The following is a 26079-nucleotide window of genomic DNA, read 5'->3' on the forward strand; positions in this document are numbered from 1 at the left end:
CCAGCAACATGCCTGTGTGAGTAGCTACTACGTTATACTATAGATACCTTATACCACTACTACTACTACTACTACGTTATACTATAGATACCTTATACTGCTACTGCTACTACATTATACTATAGTTACCTTATACTACTACTGCTGCTACTACATTATACTATAGATACCTTATACTACTACTGCTACTACTACACTAATACTACTACTTTTGGTACTACTACTACTACTATACTACTACCACTACTATTACTACTACTACTGTTGCTACTATCACTACTACTACTACTACTGCTACTACTACCACTACTACCACTACTACTACTACTACTATTGCTAATACTACTATTACTACTACTACTACTACTACTACTACTACTACTATTACTGATGCTACTACACTACTACCACTACTACTACTACTACTACTATTACTATTACTATTACTACTACTATTACTACTACTACTAATATACTACTACTACTATTGGTACTACTACTACTACTACTACCACTACTATTACTACTACTACTGTTGCTACTATCACTACTACTACTACTACTGCTACTACTACCACTAATACCACTACTACTACTACTACTATTGCTAATACTACTATTACTACTACTACTACTACTACTACTACTATTACTGATGCTACTACACTACTACCACTACTACTACTACTACTACTATTACTACTACTATTACTACTACTACTAATATACTACTACTACTACTGTTACTCCTACTACTACTACTAATATACTACTAATACTACTACTACTACTACTACTACTATTACTACTACTACCACTACTACTACTGTTACTACTACTACTACTACTAATATACTACTAATACTACTACTACTACTACTACTACTATTACTACTACTACTACTACTACTACTACTGCTACTATACTACTACCACTACTACTACTATTACTACTACTACTACTACTGTTACTACTACTACTACTACTAATACTACTACTACTACTACTACTACTACCACTACTACTACAGGTATTACTACTACTACTACTACTACCACTACTACTACTACTACTATTACTACTACTGGTATTACTATTACTACTACCACTACTACTACTACTACTACTACTACTACCACTACTACTACTATTACTACTACTGGTATTACTATACTACTACTACTACTATTACCATTACTACTACGACTATACGACTAATACTACTACTATACTACTACTACTACTATTACTACTACTATTACCATTACTACTATGACTATACGACTAATACTACTACTAGACTACTACTACTACTACTAATACTAATACTACTATACTACTACTGGTATTACTAGTACTGCTACTACTACTACCACTACTACTACTACAACTACCACTACTACTACTACTACTATTACTACTACTGGTATTACAATACTACTACTACTACTACTAGTACCATTACTACTACGACTATACGACTAATACTACTACTATACTACTACTACTATTACTACTACTACTACTACTACTACTACTACTACCACTACTACTACTGGTATTACTATACTACTACTGGTATTACTAGTACTGCTACTCCTAACATGTTCAACACTCAGATCTCTTCTGGATTCCTCCTGCTCTTCAGATGGTTTCCTCTCCTCTGTCAACCTCTGTCTGTCTTTCACCTCTAGTACTACTACTACTATACAACACTCAGATCCCTTCTGGATTCCTCCTGCTCTTCAGATGGTTAGTACTACTACTACTATACAACACTCAGATCCCTTCTGGATTCCTCCTGCTCTTCAGATGGTTTCCTCTCCTCTGTCAACCTCTGTTTGTCTTTCACCTCTAGTACTACTCCTAACATGTTCAACACTCAGATCCCTTCTGGATTCCTCCTGCTCTTCAGATGGTTAGTACTACTACTACTATACAACACTCAGATCTCTTCTGGATTCCTCCTGCTCTTCAGATGGTTAGTACTACTACTACTATACAACACTCAGATCCCTTCTGGATTCCTCCTGCTCTTCAGATGGTTTCCTCTCCTCTGTCAACCTCTTTGTCTTTCACCTCCGTCTGTCCTTCCGTCTGTAGTGGTGGAGGTTGGTGGTGACAGGTGACGGCTGATGAAACCCAGCTCTAACTCCTGGTGTTGATGGGTCATTGTTGTGGTCCTGCTGCTGCTGTTGAGTTTGGTCAGGGGAGGGAGGGGAGGAGGGAGGGAGGGAGGGTGGGGGAGGGAGGGAGGGAGTGTGGGGGAGGAGGAGGACGGGGGGGGAGGAGGGGACGGCTGATGAAACCCAGCTCTAACTCCTGGTGTTGATGTGTCATTGTTGTGGTCCTGCTGCTGCTGTTGAGTTGGGCCAGGGGAGGGAGGGGAGGAGGAGGGACTGAGGGGGAGGGACGGAGGGAGGGAGGGTGAGAAGAGGGGAGGGAGGGGATGTGGTGGTTGGTTTTCTTTCTCTCTTTAAATGAACACACCTAAATGAACACACCTAGTCTATTCAGGCCTCCAGTCTTCCCAGGTCATATAATATGACACCTTCCTCCCCAGAGAGAATAGGCTGTGCCTCAAATGCCACCCTGTTCAGTGCCCTGGTCAACAGTAGTGCATTGGGAAAGTATTCAGACCCCTTGACCTCTTCCACATTGTGTTAGGGTACAGCCTTATTCTAAAATTGATTAAATAGTTTTTCCCCGTCATCTGTTTATACACAATACTCCATAATGACAAATCAAAACAGGTTTTTAGAAATGACAACACACCAGGAGTTCTGTATTGGTGTGGTGTTCCATTCTGACAACACACCAGGAGTTCTGTATTGGTGTTCCATTCTGACAACACACCAGGAGTTCTGTATTGGTGTTCCATTCTGACAACACACCAGGAGTTCTGTATTGGTGTTCCATTCTGACAACACACCAGGAGTTCTGTATTGGTGTTCCATTCTGACAACACACCAGGAGTTCTGTATTGGTGTTGTGTTCCATTCTGACAACACACCAGGAGTTCTGTATTGGTGTTCCATTCTGACAACACACCAGGAGTTCTGTATTGGTGTTGTATTCCATTCTGACAACACACCAGGAGTTCTGTATTGGTGTTGTGTTCCATTCTGACAACACACCAGGAGTTCTGTATTGGTGTTCCATTCTGACAACACACCAGGAGTTCTGTATTGGTGTTGTGTTCCATTCTGACAACACACCAGGAGTTCTGTATTGGTGTGGTGTTCCATTCTGACAACACACCAGGAGTTCTGTATTGGTGTTGTGTTCCATTCTGACAACACACCAGGAGTTCTGTATTGGTGTTCCATTCTGACAACACACCAGGAGTTCTGTATTGGTGTTCTATTCTGACAACACACCAGGAGTTCTGTATTGGTGTGGTGTTCCATTCTGACAACACACCAGGAGTTCTGTATTGGTGTTCCATTCTGACAACACACCAGGAGTTCTGTATTGGTGTTCCATTCTGACAACACACCAGGAGTTCTGTATTGGTGTTCCATTCTGACAACACACCAGGAGTTCTGTATTGGTGTTGTGTTCCATTCTGACAACACACCAGGAGTTCTGTTTTGGTGTTCCATTCTGACAACACACCAGGAGTTCTGTATTGGTGTTGTGTTCCATTCTGACAACACACCAGGAGTTCTGTATTGGTGTTCCATTCTGACAACACACCAGGAGTGCTGTATTGGTGTTCCATTCTGACAACACACCAGGACTTCTGTATTGGTGTGGTGTTCCATTCTGACAACACACCAGGAGTTCTGTATTGGTGTGGTTTTGTGTTAGATCCTCTCAGGGTCAAGGAGGAGAATATAAATGTCTTCCAGATCAGATACTGGGTTTGTGTCATCACCTTGAAGTGTTGCAACAAGGGGAGTTGTGGCTGAAGTGGAGGGTTATGGGTAGCATGTGAACCCTTCTACTTAACGGAGGGCAGAGAGTAGGATGATGGGTAACATGTGAACCGTTCTACTTAACGGAGGGCAGAGAGGAGGATGATGGGTAACGTGAACCCTTCTACTTAACGGAGGGCAGAGAGGAGGATGATGGGTAACATGTGAACCGTTCTACTTAACGGAGGGCAGAGAGGAGGATGATGGGTAACATGAACCCTTCTACTTAACGGAGGGCAGAGAGGAGGATGATGGGTAACGTGTGAACCCTTCTACTTAACGGAGGGCAGAGAGGAGGATGATGGGTAACGTGTGAACCCTTCTACTTAACGGAGGGCAGAGAGGAGGATGGGGGATTGGTTGGTAAACATCAGCTGGAGTGATGAAGGACGTTTCATTTTGGGAGGTCTGGCTTGTTATATAACCAAAAACATGAAGCACTAACAATAACTACACAGTCTTGGTGACTACAGTCTTCCTCCTCTTGGTTAGACTGGTTCGGTGACTACAGTCCTCCTCCTCTTGGTGACTACGGTCTTCCTCCTCTTGGTGACTAGAGTCCTCCTCCTCTTGGTGACTACAGTCTCCCTCCTCTTGGTGACTACAGTCTTCCTCCTCTTGGTGACTACAGTCTTCCTCCTCTTGGTGACTACAGTCTTCCTCCTCTTGGTGACTACAGTCTTCCTCCTCTTGGTGACTACAGTCTTCCTCCTCTTGGTGACTACAGTCCTCCTCCTCTTGGTGACTACAGTCTTCCTCCTCTTGGTGACTACAGTCCTCCTCCTCTTGGTGACTACAGTATTCCTCCTCTTGGTGACTACAGTCCTCCTCCTCTTGGTGACTACAGTATTCCTCCTCTTGGTGACTACAGTCCTCCTCCTCTTGGTGACTACAGTCCTCCTTCTCTTGGTGACTACAGTCTTCCTCCTCTTCGTGACTACAGTCTTCCTCCTCTTGGTGACTACAGTCTTCCTCCTCTTGGTGACTACAGTCTTCCTCCTCTTGGTGACTATAGTCTCCCTCCTCTTGGTGACTACAGTCTTCCTCCTCTTGGTGACTACAGTATTCCCCCTCTCGGTGACTACAGTCCTCCTCCCCTTGGTTAGACTGGCTCGGTGACTACAGTCTCCCTCCTCTTGGTTAGACTGGTTCGGTGACTACAGTCTTCCTCCTCTTGGTGACTACAGTCCTCCTCCTCTTGGTTAGACTGGTTCGGTGACTACAGTCTTCCTAGAGAGAGGTTACCCAAACAGGACACGTTGCAGAGCTAGTATCACAGGCATGACCGGACAAGACCAGGCCGTACAGAATGAGAGACCAGAGAGCGGCGTAATGAGAGGGAATGGCTCACCACCTGGATGAGTAGTAAGACATGGGAGGAAACACCTTGTTTAGGTGACTCAGAGCAATAGAGACAGGGAGAGCACCTCTATTAGTAACTCAGGAGGAAACACCTCGTTTAGGTGACTCAAAGCAATAGAGACAGGGAGAGCACCTCTATTAGTAACTCAGGAGGAATAACTTCTAACAAGGAAAAGAGAGAGTGATCAAATGAGAGAGAGAGAGAGAGAGATGGATAGAGGAGCTCAGTCCTCTCCTGTTCTGTCTCTTACTCAGGGGGAGGAAGAGAGGATGGGAGGAGGGGGAGTGAAGGAAGAATGAAGGGAAGGAGGGAGGAGAGGGAGGGAGGGACGGATGGAGGGAAGAGGAGGGGGAGGGAAGACAGACAGAGCAGGGGTCTGTGTTTCTCAGCGCTATCAGAGAGCATCACAGAATCCCTCTTTTAGAGTGGAGAGGATTTGGGGGAATCTGAAATGGGAAAGGGGGATGAGAGGGAGGGACGGATGGAGGGAAGAGGAGGGGGAGGGAAGACAGACAGAGCAGGGGTCTGTGTTTCTCAGCGCTATCAGAGAGCATCACAGAATCCCTCTTTTAGAGTGGAGAGGATTGGGGGGCTCTGAAATGGGAAAGGGGGATGAGAGGGAGGGAGGGACGGATGGAGGGAAGAGGAGGGGGAGGGAATACAGACAGAGCAGGGGTCTGTGTTTCTCAGCGCTATCAGAGAGCATCACAGAATCCCTCTTTTAGAGTGGAGAGGATTTGGGGGGCTCTGAAATGGGAAAGGGGGATGAGAGGGAGGGACGGATGGAGGGAAGAGGAGGGGGAGGGAAGACAGACAGAGCAGGGGTCTGTGTTTCTCAGCGCTATCAGAGAGCATCACAGAATCCCTCTTTTAGAGTGGAGAGGATTGGGGGGCTCTGAAATGGGAAAGGGGGATGAGAGGGAGGGATGGATGGAGGGAAGAGGAGGGGGAGGGAAGAGGAGGGGGAGGAAAGGGGGATGAGAGGGAGGGATTGGATGATTTCTTTTCCGGTGTGCGGCTGAAAGACGACCTCTGAGCGGAAATCACCGTACGTTTTATCAGTAAAATGATTTACTTCAATGTCTTCCCCCCCCATCTCTCTCTCTGTCACTCATCAAACTCTACTTGTTGATGTTTTAGCAAAGGAATGATTGATTTCCTCCCTCTCCTTCTCCATCTCTCCATCTCTCCTGTAGTTCCTGTACTGCGGCCTGATATTCCGTCACCAGGGCTGGCCTCTGTGTCTCTGTCTCTCCATCTCTCCTGTAGTTCCTGTACTGTGGCCTGATATTCTGTCACCAGGGCTGGCCTCTGTGTCTCTGTCTCTCCATCTCTCCTGTAGTTCCCGTACTGTGGCCTGATATTCTGTCACCAGGGCTGGCCTCTGTGTCTCTGTCTCTCCATCTCCCCTGTAGTTCCCGTACTGTGGCCTGATATTCTGTCACCAGGGCTGGCCTCTGTGTCTCTGTCTCTCCATCTTCCCTGTAGTTCCCGTACTGTGGCCTGATATTCTGTCACCAGGGCTGGCCTCTGTGTCTCTGTCTCTCCATCTCCCCTGTAGTTCCTGTACTGCGGCCTGATATTCCGTCACCAGGGCTGGCCTCTGTGTCTCTGTCTCTCCATCTCTCCTGTAGTTGATTGATTTACTCAGTCTCCCATTCCTTCTCCATCTCCCCTGTAGTTCCTGTACTGCGGCCTGATATTCTGTCACCAGGGCTGGCCTCTGTGTCTCTGTCTCTCCATCTCTCCTGTAGTTGATTTATTTACTCAGTCTCCCTCTCCTTCTCCATCTCTCCTGTAGTTGATTTATTTACTCAGTCTCCTTCTCCATCTCTCCTGTAGTTGATTTATTTACTCAGTCTCCTTCTCCATCTCTCCTGTAGTTCCCGTACTGCGGCCTGTTATTCCGGCACCAGGGCTGGCCTCTGTGTCTCTGTCTCTCCATCTCTCCTGTAGTTGATTTATTTACTCAGTCTCCCTCTCCTTCTCCATCTCTCCTGTAGTTGATTGATTTACTCAGTCTCCTTCTCCTTCTCCCCTGTAGTTCCTGTACTGCGGCCTGATATTCCGTCACCAGGGCTGGCCTCTGTGTCTCTGTCTCTCCATCTCTCCTGTAGTTGATTGATTTACTCAGTCTCCCATTCCTTCTCCATCTCCCCTGTAGTTCCTGTACTGCGGCCTGATATTCTGTCACCAGGGCTGGCCTCTGTGTCTCTGTCTCTCCATCTCTCCTGTAGTTGATTTATTTACTCAGTCTCCCTCTCCTTCTCCATCTCTCCTGTAGTTGATTTATTTACTCAGTCTCCTTCTCCATCTCTCCTGTAGTTCCCGTACTGCGGCCTGTTATTCCGGCACCAGGGCTGGCCTCTGTGTCTCTGTCTCTCCATCTCCCCTGTAGTTGATTTATTTACTCAGTCTCCTTCTCCATCTCCCCTGTAGTTCCCGTACTGCGGCCTGTTATTCCGGCACCAGGGCTGGCCTCTGTGTCTCCACGACAAGGTGATCATCCAGCTCTCTCCTCTGGACCCACGTGTCCTCCGCCCCGGGGACTTCTACCTACAGGTATTCTATCAAAAATACCTGTTTTCATTATTGAACAGAGAGAGGAAGGAAGACAGTGGGGATCTGTTCTGACTTTATTGAACAGATAGAGAGAGAGGAAGACAGTGGGGATCTGTTCTGACTTTATTGAACAGAGAGAGGAAGACAGTGGGGATCTGTTCTGACTTTATTGAACAGATAGAGAGAGAGGAAGACAGTGGGGATCTGTTCTGACTTTATTGAACAGAGAGAGGAAGACAGTGGGGATCTGTTCTGACTTTATTGAACAGATAGAGGGAGGAAGACAGTGGGGATCTGTTCTGACTTTATTGAACAGATAGAGAGAGAGGAAGACAGTGGGGATCTGTTCTGACTTTATTGAACAGAGAGAGGAAGACAGTGGGGATCTGTTCTGACTTTATTGAACAGATAGAGGGAGGAAGACAGTGGGGATCTGTTCTGACTTTATTGAACAGATAGAGGATGACAGTGGGGATCTGTTCTGACTTTATTGAACAGAGAGAGGAAGACAGTGGGGATCTGTTCTGACTTTATTGAACAGATAGAGGGAGGAAGACAGTGGGGATCTGTTCTGACTTTATTGAACAGATAGAGGATGACAGTGGGGATCTGTTCTGACTTTATTGAACAGAGAGAGGATGACAGTGGGGATCTGTTCTGACTTTATTGAACAGAGAGAGGGAGGAAGACAGTGGGGATCTGTTCTGACTTTATTGAACAGAGAGAGAGAGGAAGACAGTGGGGATCTGTTCTGACTTTATTGAACAGAGAGAGGAAGACAGTGGGGATCTGTTCTGACTTTAATGAACAGAGAGATGATGACAGTGGGGATCTGTTCTGACTTTATTGAACAGAGAGAGGAAGACAGTGGGGATCTGTTCTGACTTTATTGAACAGAGAGAGGAAGACAGTGGGGATCTGTTCTGACTTTATTGAACAGAGAGAGAGAGGAATACAGTGGGGATCTGTTCTGACTTTATTGAACAGATAGAGGATGACAGTGGGGATCTGTTCTGACTTTATTGAACAGATAGAGAGAGGAAGACAGTGGGGATTTGTTCTGACTTTATTGAACAGATAGAGGGAGGAAGACAGTGGGGATCTGTTCTGACTTTATTGAACAGATAGAGGGAGGAAGACAGTGGGGATCTGTTCTGACTTTATTGAACAGAGAGAGAGAGGAATACAGTGGGGATCTGTTCTGACTTTATTGAACAGAGAGAGGAAGACAGTGGGGATCTGTTCTGACTTTATTGAACAGATCCAGAGAGGAAGACAGTGGGGATCTGTTCTGACTTTATTGAACAGATAGAGGAAGACAGTGGGGATCTGTTCTGACTTTATTGAACAGATCCAGAGAGGAAGACAGTGGGGATCTGTTCTGACTTTATTGAACGGATAGAGGAAGACAGTGGGGATCTGTTCTGACTTTATTGAACAGATCCAGAGAGGAAGACAGTGGGGATCTGTTCTGACTTTATTGAACAGATCCAGAGAGGAAGACAGTGGGGATCTGTTCTGACTTTATTGAACAGAGAGAGGATTTCTTAAAGGACAGAGGAACAGATTAAAACCTACTGACACTGTAGATATGTGGCTTAGACCCCTAGACTACCCTATACCCCTAGACCACCCTATACCCCTATACCACCATATACCACCCTATACCCCTATACCTCTAGACCACCCTATACCCCTAGACCACCCTATACCCCTAGACCACCCTATACCCCTAGACCACCCTATACCCCTAGACCACCCTATACCCCTAGACCACCCTATACCCCTAGACCCCTAGACCACCCTATACCCCTAGACCACCCTATACCCCTAGACCACCCTATACCCCTAGACCACCCTATACCCCTAGACCACCCTATACCCCTAGACCACCCTATACCACCCTATACCCCTAGACCCCTAGACCACCCTATACCCCTAGACCACCCTATACCCCTAGACCACACTAGACCACCCTATACCCCTAGACCACCCTATACCCCTAGACTACCCTAGACCCCTAGACCACCCTATACCCCTATACCACCCTATACCCCTAGACCACCCTATACCCCTATACCCCTAGACCACCCTATACCCCTAGACCACCCTATACCCCTAGACCACCCTATACCACCCTATACCCCTAGACCCCTAGACCACCCTATACCCCTAGACCACCCTATACCCCTAGACCACACTATACCACCCTATACCCCTAGACCACCCTATACCCCTAGACTACCCTAGACCCCTAGACCACCCTATACCCCTAGACCACCCTATACCCCTAGACCACCCTATACCCCTAGACCACCCTATACCCCTAGACCACCCTATACCCCTAGACCACCCTATACCCCTAGACCACCCTATACCCCTAGACCACCCTATACCCCTAGACCACCCTATACCACCCTATACCCCTAGACCCCTAGACCACCCTATACCCCTAGACCACCCTATACCCCTAGACCACACTATACCACCCTATACCCCTAGACCACCCTATACCCCTAGACTACCCTAGACCCCTAGACCACCCTATACCCCTATACCACCCTATACCCCTAGACCACCCTATACCCCTATACCCCTAGACCACCCTATACCCCTAGACCACCCTATACCCCTAGACCACCCTATACCCCTAGACCACCCTATACCCCTAGACCACCCTATACCACCCTATACCCCTAGACTACCCTAGACCCCTAGACCACCCTATACCCCTAGACCACCCTATACCCCTAGACCACCCTATACCACCCTATACCCCTAGACCACCCTATACCCCTAGACTACCCTAGACCCCTAGACCACCCTATACCCCTATACCACCCTATACCCCTAGACCACCCTATACCCCTATACCCCTAGACCACCCTATACCCCTAGACCACCCTATACCCCTAGACCACCCTAGACCACCCTATACCCCTAGACCACCCTAGACCACCCTATACCCCTAGACCACCCTATACCACCTTACACCCCTATACCACCCTATATCCCTAGACCCCTAGACCACCCTATACCCCTAGACCACCCTATACCCCTTGACCACCCTATACCACCCTATACCCCTAGACCACCCTATACCCCTAGACCACCCTATACCACCCTATACCCCTAGACCACCCTATACCCATAGACCACCCTATACGCCTAGACCACCCTATACCACCCTATACCCCTAGACCACCCTATACCCCTAGACCACCCTAGACCACCCTAGACTACCCTAGACCACCCTAGACCCCTAGACCACCCTATACCCCTAGACCACCCTATACCCCTAGACCACCCTATACCACCCTATACCCCTAGACCCCTAGACCACCCTAGACCCCTAGACCACCCTATACCACTTTATACCCCTATACCACCCTATACCCCTAGACCACCCTAGACCCCTAGACCACCTTATACCCCTAGACCACCCTAGACCCCTAGATAACCCTATACCCCTAGACCACCATATACCCCTAGACCACCCTATATCACCCTATACCCCTAGACCACCCTATACCCCTAGGCCACCCTAGACCACTGACCACCCTAGACCCCTGACCACCCTAGGCCTCTGATCACCCTAGACCACCCTATACCCCTAAACCACCCTAGACCACCCTATACCCCTAGACCACCCTTGACCACCCTATACCCCTAGAACACCCTAGACCCCTAGACCACCCTAGACCCCTAGACCACCCTAGGCCACCCTAGACCCCTGACCACCCTAGACCCCTAGACCACCCTAGGCCACCCTAGACCCCTGACCACCATAGACCCCTGACCACCCTAGACCAACCTAGACCCCTAGACCAACCTAGACCCCTAGACCACCCTAGGCCACCCTAGACCCCTGACCACACTAGTCCCCTAGACCACACTAGACCCCTGACCACACTAGACCCCTAGACCACCCTAGACCCCTAGACCACCCTAGACCCCTAGACCACCTAAGACCACCCTAGACCCCTGACCACACTAGACCCCTGACCTTCCTAGACCCCGGACTTTCCTAGACCCCTGACCTTCCTAGACCACTGACCACCCTAGACCCCTGACCACCCTAGGCCACCCTAGACCAGAAGTTATTGTATTGAATGTCAAGTAGCTAATGCACAGCCAGTCTTGTCTGAGCTGTTCATTCCCTCCTCCTGATTATAACCACAGCCAGTCTTGTCTGAGCTGTTCATTCCCTCCTCCTGATTATAACCACAGCCAGTCTTGTCTGAGCTGTTCATTCCCTCCTCCTGATTAGAACCACAGCCAGTCTTGTCTGAGCTGTTCATTCCCTCCTGATTAAAACCACAGCCAGTCTTGTCTGAGCTGTTCATTCCCTCCTCCTGATTATAACCACAGCCAGTCTTGTCTGAGCTGTTCATTCCCTCCTGATTATAACCACAGCCAGTCTTGTCTGAGCTGTTCATTCCCCCCTCCTGATTATAACCACAGCCAGTCTTGTCTGAGCTGTTCATTCCCTCCTCCTGATTATAACCACAGCCAGTCTTGTCTGAGCTGTTCATTCCCCCCTCCTGATTATAACCACAGCCAGTCTTGTCTGAGCTGTTCATTCCCTCCTGATTATAACCACAGTCAGTCTTGTCTGAGCTGTTCATTCCCTCCTGATTATAACCACAGCCAGTCTTGTCTGAGCTGTTCATTCCCTCCTGATTATAACCACAGTCAGTCTTGTCTGAGCTGTTCATTCCCCCCTCCTGATTATAACCACAGCCAGTCTTGTCTGAGCTGTTCATTCCCTCCTGATTATAACCACAGTCAGTCTTGTCTGAGCTGTTCATTCCCTCCTCCTGATTATAACCACAGCCAGTCTTGTCTGAGCTGTTCATTCCCTCCTCCTGATTATAACCACAGCCAGTCTTGTCTGAGCTGTTCATTCCCTCCTCCTGATTATAACCACAGCCAGTCTTGTCTGAGCTGTTCATTCCCTCCTCCTGATTATAACCACAGCCAGTCTTGTCTGAGCTGTTCATTCCCTCCTCCTGATTATAACCACAGCCAGTCTTGTCTGAGCTGTTCATTCCCTCCTCCTGATTATAACCACAGCCAGTCTTGTCTGAGCTGTTCATTCCCTCCTCCTGATTATAACCACAGCCAGTCTTGTCTGAGCTGTTCATTCCCTCCTCCTGATTATAACCACAGCCAGTCTTGTCTGAGCTGTTCATTCCCTCCTCCTGATTATAACCACGGCCAGTCTTGTCTGAGCTGTTCATTCCCCCCTCCTGATTATAACCACAGTCAGTCTTGTCTGAGCTGTTCATTCCCTCCTCCTGATTATAACCACAGCCAGTCTTGTCTGAGCTGTTCATTCCCTCCTGATTATAACCACAGCCAGTCTTGTCTGAGCTGTTCATTCCCTCCTCCTGATTATAACCACAGCCAGTCTTGTCTGAGCTGTTCATTCCCTCCTCCTGATTATAACCACAGCCAGTCTTGTCTGAGCTGTTCATCCCCTCCTCCTGATTATAACCACAGCCAGTCTTGTCTGAGCTGTTCATTCCCTCCTCCTGATTATAACCACAGCCAGTCTTGTCTGAGCTGTTCATTCCCTCCTCCTGATTATAACCACAGCCAGTCTTGTCTGAGCTGTTCATTCCCTCCTGATTATAACCACATCCAGTCTTGTCTGAGCTGTTCATTCCCTCCTGATTATAACCACATCCAGTCTTGTCTGAGCTGTTCATTCCCTCCTGATTATAACCACAGCCAGTCTTGTCTGAGCTGTTCATTCCCTCCTCCTGATTATAACCACAGCCAGTCTTGTCTGAGCTGTTCATTCCCTCCTCCTGATTATAACCACAGCCAGTCTTGTCTGAGCTGTTCATTCCCTCCCCCTGATTATAACCACAGCCAGTCTTGTCTGAGCTGTTCATTCCCTCCTCCTGATTATAACCACAGCCAGTCTTGTCTGAGCTGTTCATTCCCTCCTCCTGATTATAACCACAGACAGTCTTGTCTGAGCTGTTCATTCCCTCCTGATTATAACCACAGCCAGTCTTGTCTGAGCTGTTCATTTCCCCCCTTTTATTACATGTTAAATCCTCAGTCGTTTTTAAATGTTTGTTGTTGTATTCAAATGGCAGAGGCACCTTTTATATTGTATGTAGAATAAGTCTACTAAAACCCTTGTATGAATGTTTTCTTTCAGGTGGCATCGCCCTCTGTCTCCCCCAGCTCCTCCTCCACCAACACCCCCAGGTGAGACATCGCCTCTCATTCTTTGGCTCTCCGTCTCTCTTTCTACACGGAACTTATCAAGGCACAAGGCGAGATCCAGATGGAGACACAGGAGGCAGATGGTTGGAGTCTTGCAATGTTTATTTAATCCAGAAAGGGGGGTTAGGCAAGAGAATGGTCGTGGACAGGCAAAATGTCAAAACCAGTTCAGAGTCCTATAGGTACCGAAGGGCAGGCAGAATCAAGGTCAGGGCAGGCAGATTCAAGGTCAGGGCAGGCAGGTCAGGGCAGGCAGATTCAAGGTCAGGGCAGGCAGATTCAAGGTCAGGGCAGGCAGATTCAAGGTCAGGGCAGGCAGATTCAAGGTCAGGGCAGGCAGATTCAAGGTCAGGGCAGGCAGACTCAAGGTCAGGGCAGGCAGATTCAAGGTCAGGGCAGGCAGACTCAAGGTCAGGGCAGGCAGACTCAAGGTCAGGGCAGGCAGACTCAAGGTCAGGGCAGGCAGACTCAAGGTCAGGGCAGGCAGATTCAAGGTCAGGGCAGGCAGATTCAAGGTCAGGGCAGTGGTCAAAACCGGGAAGACTAGCAAAAGGATTACGGGGAAAAACACACTGGTTGACTTGACTAAACGTACAAGACGAACTGGTACAGAGAGACAGGAAACACAGGGATAAATACACTGGCACAGAGAGACAGGAAACACAGGGATAAATACACTGGCACAGAGAGACAGGAAACACAGGGATAAATACACTGGCACAGAGAGACAGGAAACACAGGGATAAATACACTGGTACAGAGAGAGAGGAAACACAGGGATAAATACACTGGCACAGAGAGACAGGAAACACAGGGATAAATACACTGGTACAGAGAGACAGGAAACACAGGGATAAATACACTGGTACAGAGAGACAGGAAACACAGGGATAAATACACTGGTACAGAGAGACAGGAAACACAGGGATAAATACACTGGTACAGAGAGACAGGAAACACAGGGATAAATACACTGGTACAGAGAGACAGGAAACACAGGGATAAATACACTGGCCCAGAGAGACAGGAAACACAGGGATAAATACACTGGCACAGAGAGACAGGAAACACAGGGATAAATACACTGGCACAGAGAGACAGGAAACACAGGGATAAATACACTGGCACAGAGAGACAGGAAACACAGGGATAAATACACTGGGGAAAATAAGCGACACCTGGAGGGCGTGGAGACAATCACAGGGACAGGTGAAACAGATCAGGGCGTGACAGAACTAAAATATAAACGTGACATATAAAGTGTTTGTCCCATGTCATGAGCTGAAATAAAAGATCCCAGAAATGTTAAATACGCACAAAAAGTGCCTTTGCCAAGATAATCCATCCACCTGGCAGGTGTGGTATATCAAGAAGCTGATTATACAGCATGATCATTACACAGGTGCACCTTGTGTTGGGGACAATAAAAGGCCAGTCTAAAAATGTGAAGTTTTGTCACACAATGCCACAGATGTCTCAAGTTTTGAGGGAGCGTACAATTGGCATGTTGATTGCAGGAATGTCCACCAGGGCTGTTGCCAGAGAATTGAATGTTCATTTCTCTACCATAACCCGCCTCCAATTTTGTACTACCTCCAACCGGCCTCATAACCGCGGATCACGTGTATGGCGTTGAGCGGTTTGCTGATGTCAACGGTGTGAACAGAGGGCCCCATGTATTAGCTAGCTCCGTTTGTTCTGACTCTATACATGTATTAGCTAGCTAGCCAGCTAAATAACGACTAGCATTAGCTGCTAACAAGATTTTAATTTTACCAACTTGCTAAGAAAATACAAACTAGCAGATAGTAAGATACACAGACAATAAGAAACACAAACTAAATGGTGTAATTATAGAACGCTTGTGGATTGACATTCAGAAGCACCAATGTTGTCATCAACATATTGTTGCATCTGCTGTATTGACCAATGGCGCTCCTTGTGTGACAAGGGGGGCGGGGCTTGGCGAGAGAGTCAACTCAAGTAGCGCGTAAACCATACAAACGAAATGACGTATCACCTTTTACAAACCAAACATATCGTTATAGAAGGTAAAGTAAAAACCCAAACCGGTCCTTGTATCAATACCGGTATATTGTAAAATACGGAACACCGCTCAGCCCTGGTAACCAGGTAACCAGGTAACCAGGTAACCTCTTTCTCTCACTACCCAAACCGGACGTGGTAACCGTGTTGCAAAATAAATAGACACATACATGTTATTCAATCATTGCACCCACGTCGCTCGCCACACCAATGAGCGTCTGAGTAGCCAGGCAGCTAAAATAGAAGTTTCTTCTATTTGTGACGCCGAACGCAATGCAAGTCCCGCCTCTCCCATCTCCTCATTGGCTTTTAGAAGCATATACTGAACCCACGTGCCATCTCCTCATTGGTTATACCCACGTGGGTGATTGAAAGATGAACGGAGGTCGGTTGTGGTAATGCACCTTATTATGAAAGTTAGTTGGCAATCGTCATATAAAGTCCAAAGAAGAAAAAGAAGCCTGGAAGGAGGAGAGATGACTAGAAACGATTCGGTTGACCGTTTTATGTGTGGATTAATTGTCGGAGTAGAGGACCTTGTGCATTTCAGGTAAAATAACAACTCAATGTTTATATCCCAGGACAAATTAGCTAGTAACAGCAAGCTAGCTAGCTAAATAGGATAAGTTAGCTAGCGACTGCAAGCTAGCTAGCTAAATAGGACAAATTAGCTAGCAACTGCAAGCTAGCTAGCTAAATAGGACAAATTAGCTAGCAACAGCAAGCTAGCTAGCTAAATAGGATAAGTTAGCTAGCGACTGCAAGCTAGCTAGCTAAATTTCCATTAATGTTTAATGCTTTTCGACCAGTCCCCAAATTAATAGAATTGGTAGAGTTTGTTTTGATATTTCAACCTGCGTGTCGTGATTTGGTGTGGGGGGGACAACATCAATTTGTGCACGATGGCAGACGCACGCGCGTGTCCAGTTTGGGCATGGTGTCTCTCTCTCCAGCCCACCCTGTATCATCATGCGTTGTCTGGCCCTCAGTGGGCAGCAATGTAAGGTAACCTCTCTCTCTCTCTCTCCCCCCCTCCAGCCCACCCTGTCTCATCCTGCGTTGTCTGGCCCTCAGTGGGCAGCATTGTAAGGTAACCGGGTAACCTCTCTCTCTCTCTCTCTCTCTCCCCCCCTCCAGCCCACCCTGTCTCATCCTGCGCTGTCTGGCCCCCAGTGGGCAGCATGTAGAGGAGGTAAAGTTGCCAGAGCTAGCCTACACCTCCCTGTTCACCATGGCCTGGCTCCACTCAGGTAAACTGCTCTGATTGGACACTGTAACTGCCCTCTGCTTCAGCTCCTCCAATGTGTGTGTGTGTGTGTGTGTGTGTGTGTGTGTGTGTGTGTGTGTGTGTGTGTGTGTGTGTGTGTGTGTGTGGGGTTATTTGGGCGGGGTTAATGCAGGGATCATCAACTAGTTTCAACCGCGGGATGATTTTGTTCTGGAGCGGCTGGCCGGGGGGCTGGAACATAATTACTAGTAATTTGTTGACTGCAAATTGACCGCATGATTCTCAAACATATATACTTTTTGACTAAAACATTTTAATTTTCAAACATTGCTTACTTTTGTATAGGATCACATATACAATACATTCAGAAAGTATTCAGACCCCTTGACTTTTTACACATTTTGTTACTTTACAGCCTTATTATAAAATGGGTTAAATAAAAAAAGAAATCCTCAGCAATCTACACACTATACCCCATAATGACATCACAATACCACATAATGAGGTCACAATACCCTATAATGACATCACTATACCCCATAATGACATCACAATACCACATAATGAGGTCACAATACCCCATAATGACATCACAATGCCCCATAATGACATCACAATAGCCCATAATGTGACAAAGTGAAAACAGATTTTAGAAATTTTTGCAAATGTATTAAAGATAATAAAACAGAAATACTTTGTTTACATAACTATTCAGACCTTTTGCTATGAGACTCTAAATTGATCTCAGGTGCATCCTGTTTCCATTGATCATCCTTGAGATGTTTCTACAACTTGATTGGAGTCCACTTGTGGTAAATTAAATTGATTGGACATGATTTGGAAAGACACACACCTGTCTATATAACGTCCCACAGTTGACAGTGCATGTCAGAGCAAAAACCAAGCCGTGTGTCGTGTCTTTGGCATCATTAAACTGAAATTCTCTGCAATTATTATTACGTGACTAAACTATCTTAATCATGTAAATGTAATTAACTAGGAAGTTGGGGCACCAAGGAAAATATTCAGATTACACATTTATAATTTTCCTAATATAACTTTCAGATATTTTAATATTTTAATATCTGATCAATTAGTCTTCTAATTAATGAATTATTCTTTACCTCACATTAGTCTCATTCCAAACGTCGTAAATTGTTGGTTGTCTGCACGAACCCAGTCTTCCCTATGATTCATCCATACATCAATTGTCTTAAATAATTTATTTACTAACTAAATAATCACAGAGAAATGCACAAACAAACAGTAGATACAGTTACAAGGAAATGATAGGGGATGTGCCCTAGTGGGCTAAACCGGCATCGCGGCTTGGTAGACAAAAGGGAAGTGGGGGTCGACTGAGATAAAATACACTACAAAGTTGATAATTATAACAATTGAAATGCTAATCCTTTGCACATGAACGCTCACTCATTCTGGAATAATTGCGATCAATATATATATATAAGTGTGTCGTCGTGATCTCTGTTGGAAAGTTTGTTTCTGTTGGAGAGTCTTTCTGCCGTGGTTAGAATGGATAGTTCAGAGTAACATTCAGCAATGTCGTGATAGAATAGATGCTGCATAGTAATTAGGATCAAAGACTTGTTCTTATTCTGCCGGGTTCGAAAGTCTCAGAGTTTAACCACGTGGTTAAGAATTCAGCAATGGGCTCAAACCTCAAACCTAATTGAGGTAAGCTTGGTCTCTACTCAAACCATAGCCCTCTTGTAATTGAGGTAAGCTTGGTCTCTACTCAAAACCATAGCCCTTTCGTAATTGAGGTAAGCTTGGTCTCTACTCAAACCTTAGCCCTCTCGTAATTGAGGTACGCTTGGTCTCTACTCAAACCATAGCCCTCTCGTAATTGAGGTAAGCTTGGTCTCTACTCAAACCTTAGCCCTCTCGTAATTGAGGTAAGCTTGGTCTCTACTCAAACCTTAGCCCTCTCGTAATTGAGGTACGCTTGGTCTCTACTCAAACCATAGCCCTCTCGTAATTGAGGTAAGCTTGGTCTCTACTCAAACCTTAGCCCTCTCGTAATTGAGGTAAGCTTGGTCTCTACTCAAACCATAGCCCTCTCGTAATTGAGGTAAGCTTGGTCTCTACTCAAACCATAGCCCTCTTGTAATTGAGGTAAGCTTGGTCTCTACTCAAACCTTAGCCCTCTCGTAATTGAGGTAAGCTTGGTCTCTACTCAAACCTTAGCCCTCTCGTAATTGAGGTAAGCTTGGTCTCTACTCAAACCTTAGACCTCTCGTAATTGAGGTAAGCTTGGTCTCTACTCAAACCATAGCCCTCTCGTAATTGAGGTAAGCTTGGTCTCTACTCAAAACTTAGCCCTCTCGTAATTGAGGTAAGCTTGGTCTCTACTCAAACCATAGCCCTCTCGTAATTGAGGTAAGCTTGGTCTCTACTCAAACCATAGCCCTCTCGTAATTGAGGTAAGCTTGGTCTCTACTCAAACCTTAGCCCTCTCGTAATTGAGGTAAGCTTGGTCTCTACTCAAACCATAGCCCTCTCGTAATTGAGGTAAGCTTGGTCTCTACTCAAACCATAGCCCTCTCGTAATTGAGGTAAGCTTGGTCTCTACTCAAACCTTAGCCCTCTCGTAATTGAGGTAAGCTTGGTCTCTACTCAAACCATAGCCCTCTCGTAATTGAGGTAAGCTTGGTCTTTACTCAAACCATAGCCCTCTCGTAATTGAGGTAAGCTTGGTCTCTACTCAAACCTTAGCCCTCTCGTAATTGAGGTAAGCTTGGTCTCTACTCAAACCTTAGCCCTCTCGTAATTGAGGTAAGCTTGGTCTCTACTCAAACCATAGCCCTCTTGTAATTGAGGTAAGCTTGGTCTCTACTCAAAACCATAGCCCTTTTCGTAATTGAGGTAAGCTTGGTCTCTACTCAAACCTTAGCCCTCTCGTAATCGAGGTAAGCTTGGTCTCTACTCAAACCTTAGCCCTCTCGTAATTGAGGTAAGCTTGGTCTCTACTCAAACCTTAGCCCTCTCGTAATTGAGGTAAGCTTGGTCTCTACTCAAACCTTAGCCCTCTCGTAATTGAGGTAAGCTTGGTCTCTACTCAAACCTTAGCCCTCTCGTAATTGAGGTAAGCTTGGTCTCTACTCAAACCATAGCCCTCTCGTAATTGAGGTAAGCTTGGTCTCTACTCAAACCTTAGCCCTCTCGTAATTGAGGTAAGCTTGGTCTCTACTCAAACCATAGCCCTCTCGTAATTGAGGTAAGCTTGGTCTTTACTCAAACCATAGCCCTCTCGTAATTGAGGTAAGCTTGGTCTCTACTCAAACCTTAGCCCTCTCGTAATTGAGGTAAGCTTGGTCTCTACTCAAACCTTAGCCCTCTCGTAATTGAGGTAAGCTTGGTCTCTACTCAAACCATAGCCCTCTTGTAATTGAGGTAAGCTTGGTCTCTACTCAAAACCATAGCCCTTTTCGTAATTGAGGTAAGCTTGGTCTCTACTCAAACCTTAGCCCTCTCGTAATCGAGGTAAGCTTGGTCTCTACTCAAACCTTAGCCCTCTCGTAATTGAGGTAAGCTTGGTCTCTACTCAAACCTTAGCCCTCTCGTAATTGAGGTAAGCTTGGTCTCTACTCAAACCTTAGCCCTCTCGTAATTGAGGTAAGCTTGGTCTCTACTCAAAACTTAGCCCTCTCGTAATTGAGGTAAGCTTGGTCTCTACTCAAACCGTAGCCCTCTCGTAATTGAGGTAAACTTGGTCTCTACTCAAAACTTAGCCCTCTCGTAATTGAGGTAAGCTTGGTCTCTACTCAAACCATAGCCCTCTCGTAATTGAGGTAAGCTTGGTCTCTACTCAAACCATAGCCCTCTCGTAATTGAGGTAAGCTTGGTCTCTACTCAAACCTTAGCCCTCTCGTAATTGAGGTAAGCTTGGTCTCTACTCAAACCATAGCCCTCTCGTAATTGAGGTAAGCTTGGTCTCTACTCAAACCATAGCCCTCTCGTAATTGAGGTAAGCTTGGTCTCTACTCAAACCTTAGCCCTCTCGTAATTGAGGTAAGCTTGGTCTCTACTCAAACCATAGCCCTCTCGTAATTGAGGTAAGCTTGGTCTTTACTCAAACCATAGCCCTCTCGTAATTGAGGTAAGCTTGGTCTCTACTCAAACCTTAGCCCTCTCGTAATTGAGGTAAGCTTGGTCTCTACTCAAACCTTAGCCCTCTCGTAATTGAGGTAAGCTTGGTCTCTACTCAAACCATAGCCCTCTTGTAATTGAGGTAAGCTTGGTCTCTACTCAAAACCATAGCCCTTTTCGTAATTGAGGTAAGCTTGGTCTCTACTCAAACCTTAGCCCTCTCGTAATCGAGGTAAGCTTGGTCTCTACTCAAACCTTAGACCTCTCGTAATTGAGGTAAGCTTGGTCTCTACTCAAACCATAGCCCTCTCGTAATTGAGGTAAGCTTGGTCTCTACTCAAACCTTAGCCCTCTCGTAATTGAGGTAAGCTTGGTCTCTACTCAAACCTTAGCCCTCTCGTAATTGAGGTAAGCTTGGTCTCTACTCAAACCTTAGACCTCTCGTAATTGAGGTAAGCTTGGTCTCTACTCAAACCATAGCCCTCTCGTAATTGAGGTAAGCTTGGTCTCTACTCAAAACTTAGCCCTCTCGTAATTGAGGTAAGCTTGGTCTCTACTCAAACCATAGCCCTCTCGTAATTGAGGTAAGCTTGGTCTCTACTCAAACCATAGCCCTCTCGTAATTGAGGTAAGCTTGGTCTCTACTCAAACCTTAGCCCTCTCGTAATTGAGGTAAGCTTGGTCTCTACTCAAACCATAGCCCTCTCGTAATTGAGGTAAGCTTGGTCTCTACTCAAACCATAGCCCTCTCGTAATTGAGGTAAGCTTGGTCTCTACTCAAACCTTAGCCCTCTCGTAATTGAGGTAAGCTTGGTCTCTACTCAAACCATAGCCCTCTCGTAATTGAGGTAAGCTTGGTCTTTACTCAAACCATAGCCCTCTCGTAATTGAGGTAAGCTTGGTCTCTACTCAAACCTTAGCCCTCTCGTAATTGAGGTAAGCTTGGTCTCTACTCAAACCTTAGCCCTCTCGTAATTGAGGTAAGCTTGGTCTCTACTCAAACCATAGCCCTCTTGTAATTGAGGTAAGCTTGGTCTCTACTCAAAACCATAGCCCTTTTCGTAATTGAGGTAAGCTTGGTCTCTACTCAAACCTTAGCCCTCTCGTAATCGAGGTAAGCTTGGTCTCTACTCAAACCTTAGCCCTCTCGTAATCGAGGTAAGCTTGGTCTCTACTCAAACCTTAGCCCTCTCGTAATTGAGGTAAGCTTGGTCTCTACTCAAACCTTAGCCCTCTCGTAATTGAGGTAAGCTTGGTCTCTACTCAAACCTTAGCCCTCTCGTAATTGAGGTAAGCTTGGTCTCTACTCAAACCATAGCCCTCTCGTAATTGAGGTAAGCTTGGTCTCTACTCAAACCTTAGCCCTCTCGTAATTGAGGTAAGCTTGGTCTCTACTCAAACCATAGCCCTCTCGTAATTGAGGTAAGCTTGGTCTTTACTCAAACCATAGCCCTCTCGTAATTGAGGTAAGCTTGGTCTCTACTCAAACCTTAGCCCTCTCGTAATTGAGGTAAGCTTGGTCTCTACTCAAACCTTAGCCCTCTCGTAATTGAGGTAAGCTTGGTCTCTACTCAAACCATAGCCCTCTTGTAATTGAGGTAAGCTTGGTCTCTACTCAAAACCATAGCCCTTTTCGTAATTGAGGTAAGCTTGGTCTCTACTCAAACCTTAGCCCTCTCGTAATCGAGGTAAGCTTGGTCTCTACTCAAACCTTAGCCCTCTCGTAATTGAGGTAAGCTTGGTCTCTACTCAAACCTTAGCCCTCTCGTAATTGAGGTAAGCTTGGTCTCTACTCAAACCTTAGCCCTCTCGTAATTGAGGTAAGCTTGGTCTCTACTCAAACCTTAGCCCTCTCGTAATTGAGGTAAGCTTGGTCTCTACTCAAACCGTAGCCCTCTCGTAATTGAGGTAAACTTGGTCTCTACTCAAACCATAGCCCTCTCGTAATTGAGGTAAGCTTGGTCTCTACTCAAGCCTTAGCCCTCTCGTAATTAAGAGAAGCATGGTCTGAAAATACATTCCCAAGGTGGGGGTTATATTCGGAAGAGCAGAAAGGGGCGGGCCCAAGATGCCGGATCAATGTCTGTGCTCAGGGGGCGGGCCTATGACTCAGTTAAACTCCAAAGGGATTTGGAGTTTCCTTCATTAAACAGTTTAAAATCACATTACATAATTTCACAAATAGTTTCATCTTTACTCATTCATTTTATACAACAATTAGATGCAACCCTCACAACTGAGACTCTTGTATAAACAGGGTTATGGTAATGTGGCTGTATTGTCTCTCATGAGTTTCACAAAATTGTTCCAAATGGACCAGTTCGTAGCTGGCTACTTTACCAACCTTTTATACATTCTTCAGAACACGAATATTGTTCCGTTCTCAAGTTCTGTGAGGTGGAAGAAATTCCTTTGTTCTCTCTATGAAAACTCACTCTCTCTCTCTATACTGTCTGGCCATGAGGAAGAATCTCCTCCAGGAATTTATGACCTGCCTAACAGCAGCCTGGGTGTAGGACAGAGAGAGAGAGGGGGATGGTGCTCGCTGTACCCAACGAGGGCAACGTCGTGACACATGAGGTCGAAGGAATTGTCTGTAGAGCTCCGAGACAGGATTGTGTCGAGGCACAGATCTGGGGAACGGTACCTAAAAATGTCTGCTGCAGCCGGCCAAACTGAGCAATCTGGGGAAGAAGGGCCTTGGTCAGTGAGGTGAATACATTTACAAAAATGTCTAAAAACCTGTGTTTGCTTTGTCATTATGGGGTATTGTGATGTCGTTATGGGGTATTGTGATGTCATTATGGGGTATTGTGATGTCATTATGGGGTATTGTGATGTCATTATGGGGTATTGTGATGTCATTATGGGGTATTGTGATGTCATTATGGGGTATTGTGATGTCATTATGGGGTATTGTGATGTCATTATGGGGTATTGTGATGTCATTATGGGGTATTGTGATGTCATTATGGGGTATTGTGATGTCATTATGGGGTATTGTGATGTCATTATGGCGTATTGTGATGTCATTATGGGGTATTGTGATGTCATTATGGGGTATTGTGATGTCATTATGGGGTATTGTGATGTCATTATGGCGTATTGTGATGTCATTATGGGGGTATTGTGATGTCATTATGGCGTATTGTGATGTCATTATTGGGTATTGTGATGTCATTATTGGGTATTGTGATGTCATTGTGATGTTATTGTGATGTCATTATGGGGTATTGTGATGTCATTATGGGGTATTGTGATGTCATTATGGGGTATTGTGTGTAGATTGATGATGGGGAAAAAACGATTTAATACATTTTAAAACAAGGCTGTAAAATGTGGAAAAAGTCTAGGGGTCTGAATACTTTCTGAAGGCCCTGTATCTCTCTGCCTGGGATTACTTTGGAACACATTTCCAACATTAAAATCCCTAGGAGCTGATTGGCTGGTGTTTTTACAGTATTTTATGTCCAACAGAAAACTTGCGGGGCTGCCAGTTTCTTCTGGTGTGGATTAATAAATTATTGTTATTCTCAGTCAACAGGGAACGGAGTGGAGCAGAAACGGAGACAGGGTCTGGGACAGGGTCGGAGACAGGGTCTGGGACAGGGTCTAGGACAGGGTCTGGGACAGGGTCGGGGAGGACACTGTCCCACTGCCTCCTTTCTGCAGAGAACGACATCTTCAGAGTACCCTGGGAGGATGTAGTACACCCTCAGTTCATTAACAGACCCACGGCTATGGTGGCTGCACCTATCAGAGTCCCTACCAAGGGAGAAGGGGACGGGGGGAGGGAACAGGACGTCTTCAAGCCTTCGGAGAGGGCCAGATGCATTTTGATTGACACATCCAAGGCCCAATGTGGAGAGAGTACGGAGGTGAAGCTCCTCCCACGGTTGAGACAGCCTATCGAGACCAGTGACGATGGGAAAGGTTTTGACATCGCAGCAGAGGAGGACTTGGACGCTGAGGGAGAGTATGTTGAACTGGAAGAGATCTCTCTACCGCGCTTCTCTCCTCAGAAAGGATCCTTAACACAGTCTGTTAGTCTGAACTACAGGAACCTGCATAAACCCTGGACTACAGCCCGACACCCCCCCAAAGCAACCCCCTCCCAGCCCTTTCATGCCCCGGTGAAAAGCAGCACTTTCTCCCAGTCCATGGTGTGTTCCAGACTCATCGAGGAATACTTGAACAACGACGTTTTTTCCCCTGTCATCCTCACCCCAACGGCCCCGACCTCCCCTACGGCCCCCACCTCCCCCATGGCCCCCCCCTCCCCTATGGCCCCCACCTCCCCTATGGCCCCCATGGGCCCCACCTCCCCTACGGCCCCCATGGGCCCCACCTCCCCTACGGCCCCCACCTCCCCCATGTGCTCCACCTCCCCTACGGCCCCCATGGGCCCCACCTCCCCTACGGCCCCCACCTCCCCTACGGCCAGAGAGGGGGTCAGCGGTGAGGGGACAGCGTCAGACCGTACAGAAGGTAACGCTGCTCGTCTCCAGAGGCTAACACAACGTGTCTCTGAGCGTGTGTCTGAGTCTCACTGGTCAGTGTGTGACGGCACAGCCCTATCAGTGGTTTCTGACCCCCAGACTGA

The 26079-nt window shown here is 46.6% G+C and overlaps 1 protein-coding gene across 1 annotated transcript; it reads left to right on the top strand.

The window, feature by feature from the left end:
• Positions 1-26079, top strand: LOC139384642 (uncharacterized). The gene is made up of 6 exons (XM_071129456.1): positions 1-16; positions 7724-7846; positions 14025-14074; positions 17276-17388; positions 25014-25964; positions 26075-26079. Exons 4-6 carry the CDS (start codon positions 17370-17372, stop codon positions 26077-26079), a joined length of 975 nt encoding a protein of 324 aa, XP_070985557.1. The 5' UTR covers positions 1-16; positions 7724-7846; positions 14025-14074; positions 17276-17369.

Source organism: Oncorhynchus clarkii, chromosome 26, assembly GCF_045791955.1.
Source record: "Oncorhynchus clarkii lewisi isolate Uvic-CL-2024 chromosome 26, UVic_Ocla_1.0, whole genome shotgun sequence".
Classification (NCBI taxonomy): domain Eukaryota; kingdom Metazoa; phylum Chordata; class Actinopteri; order Salmoniformes; family Salmonidae; genus Oncorhynchus; species Oncorhynchus clarkii.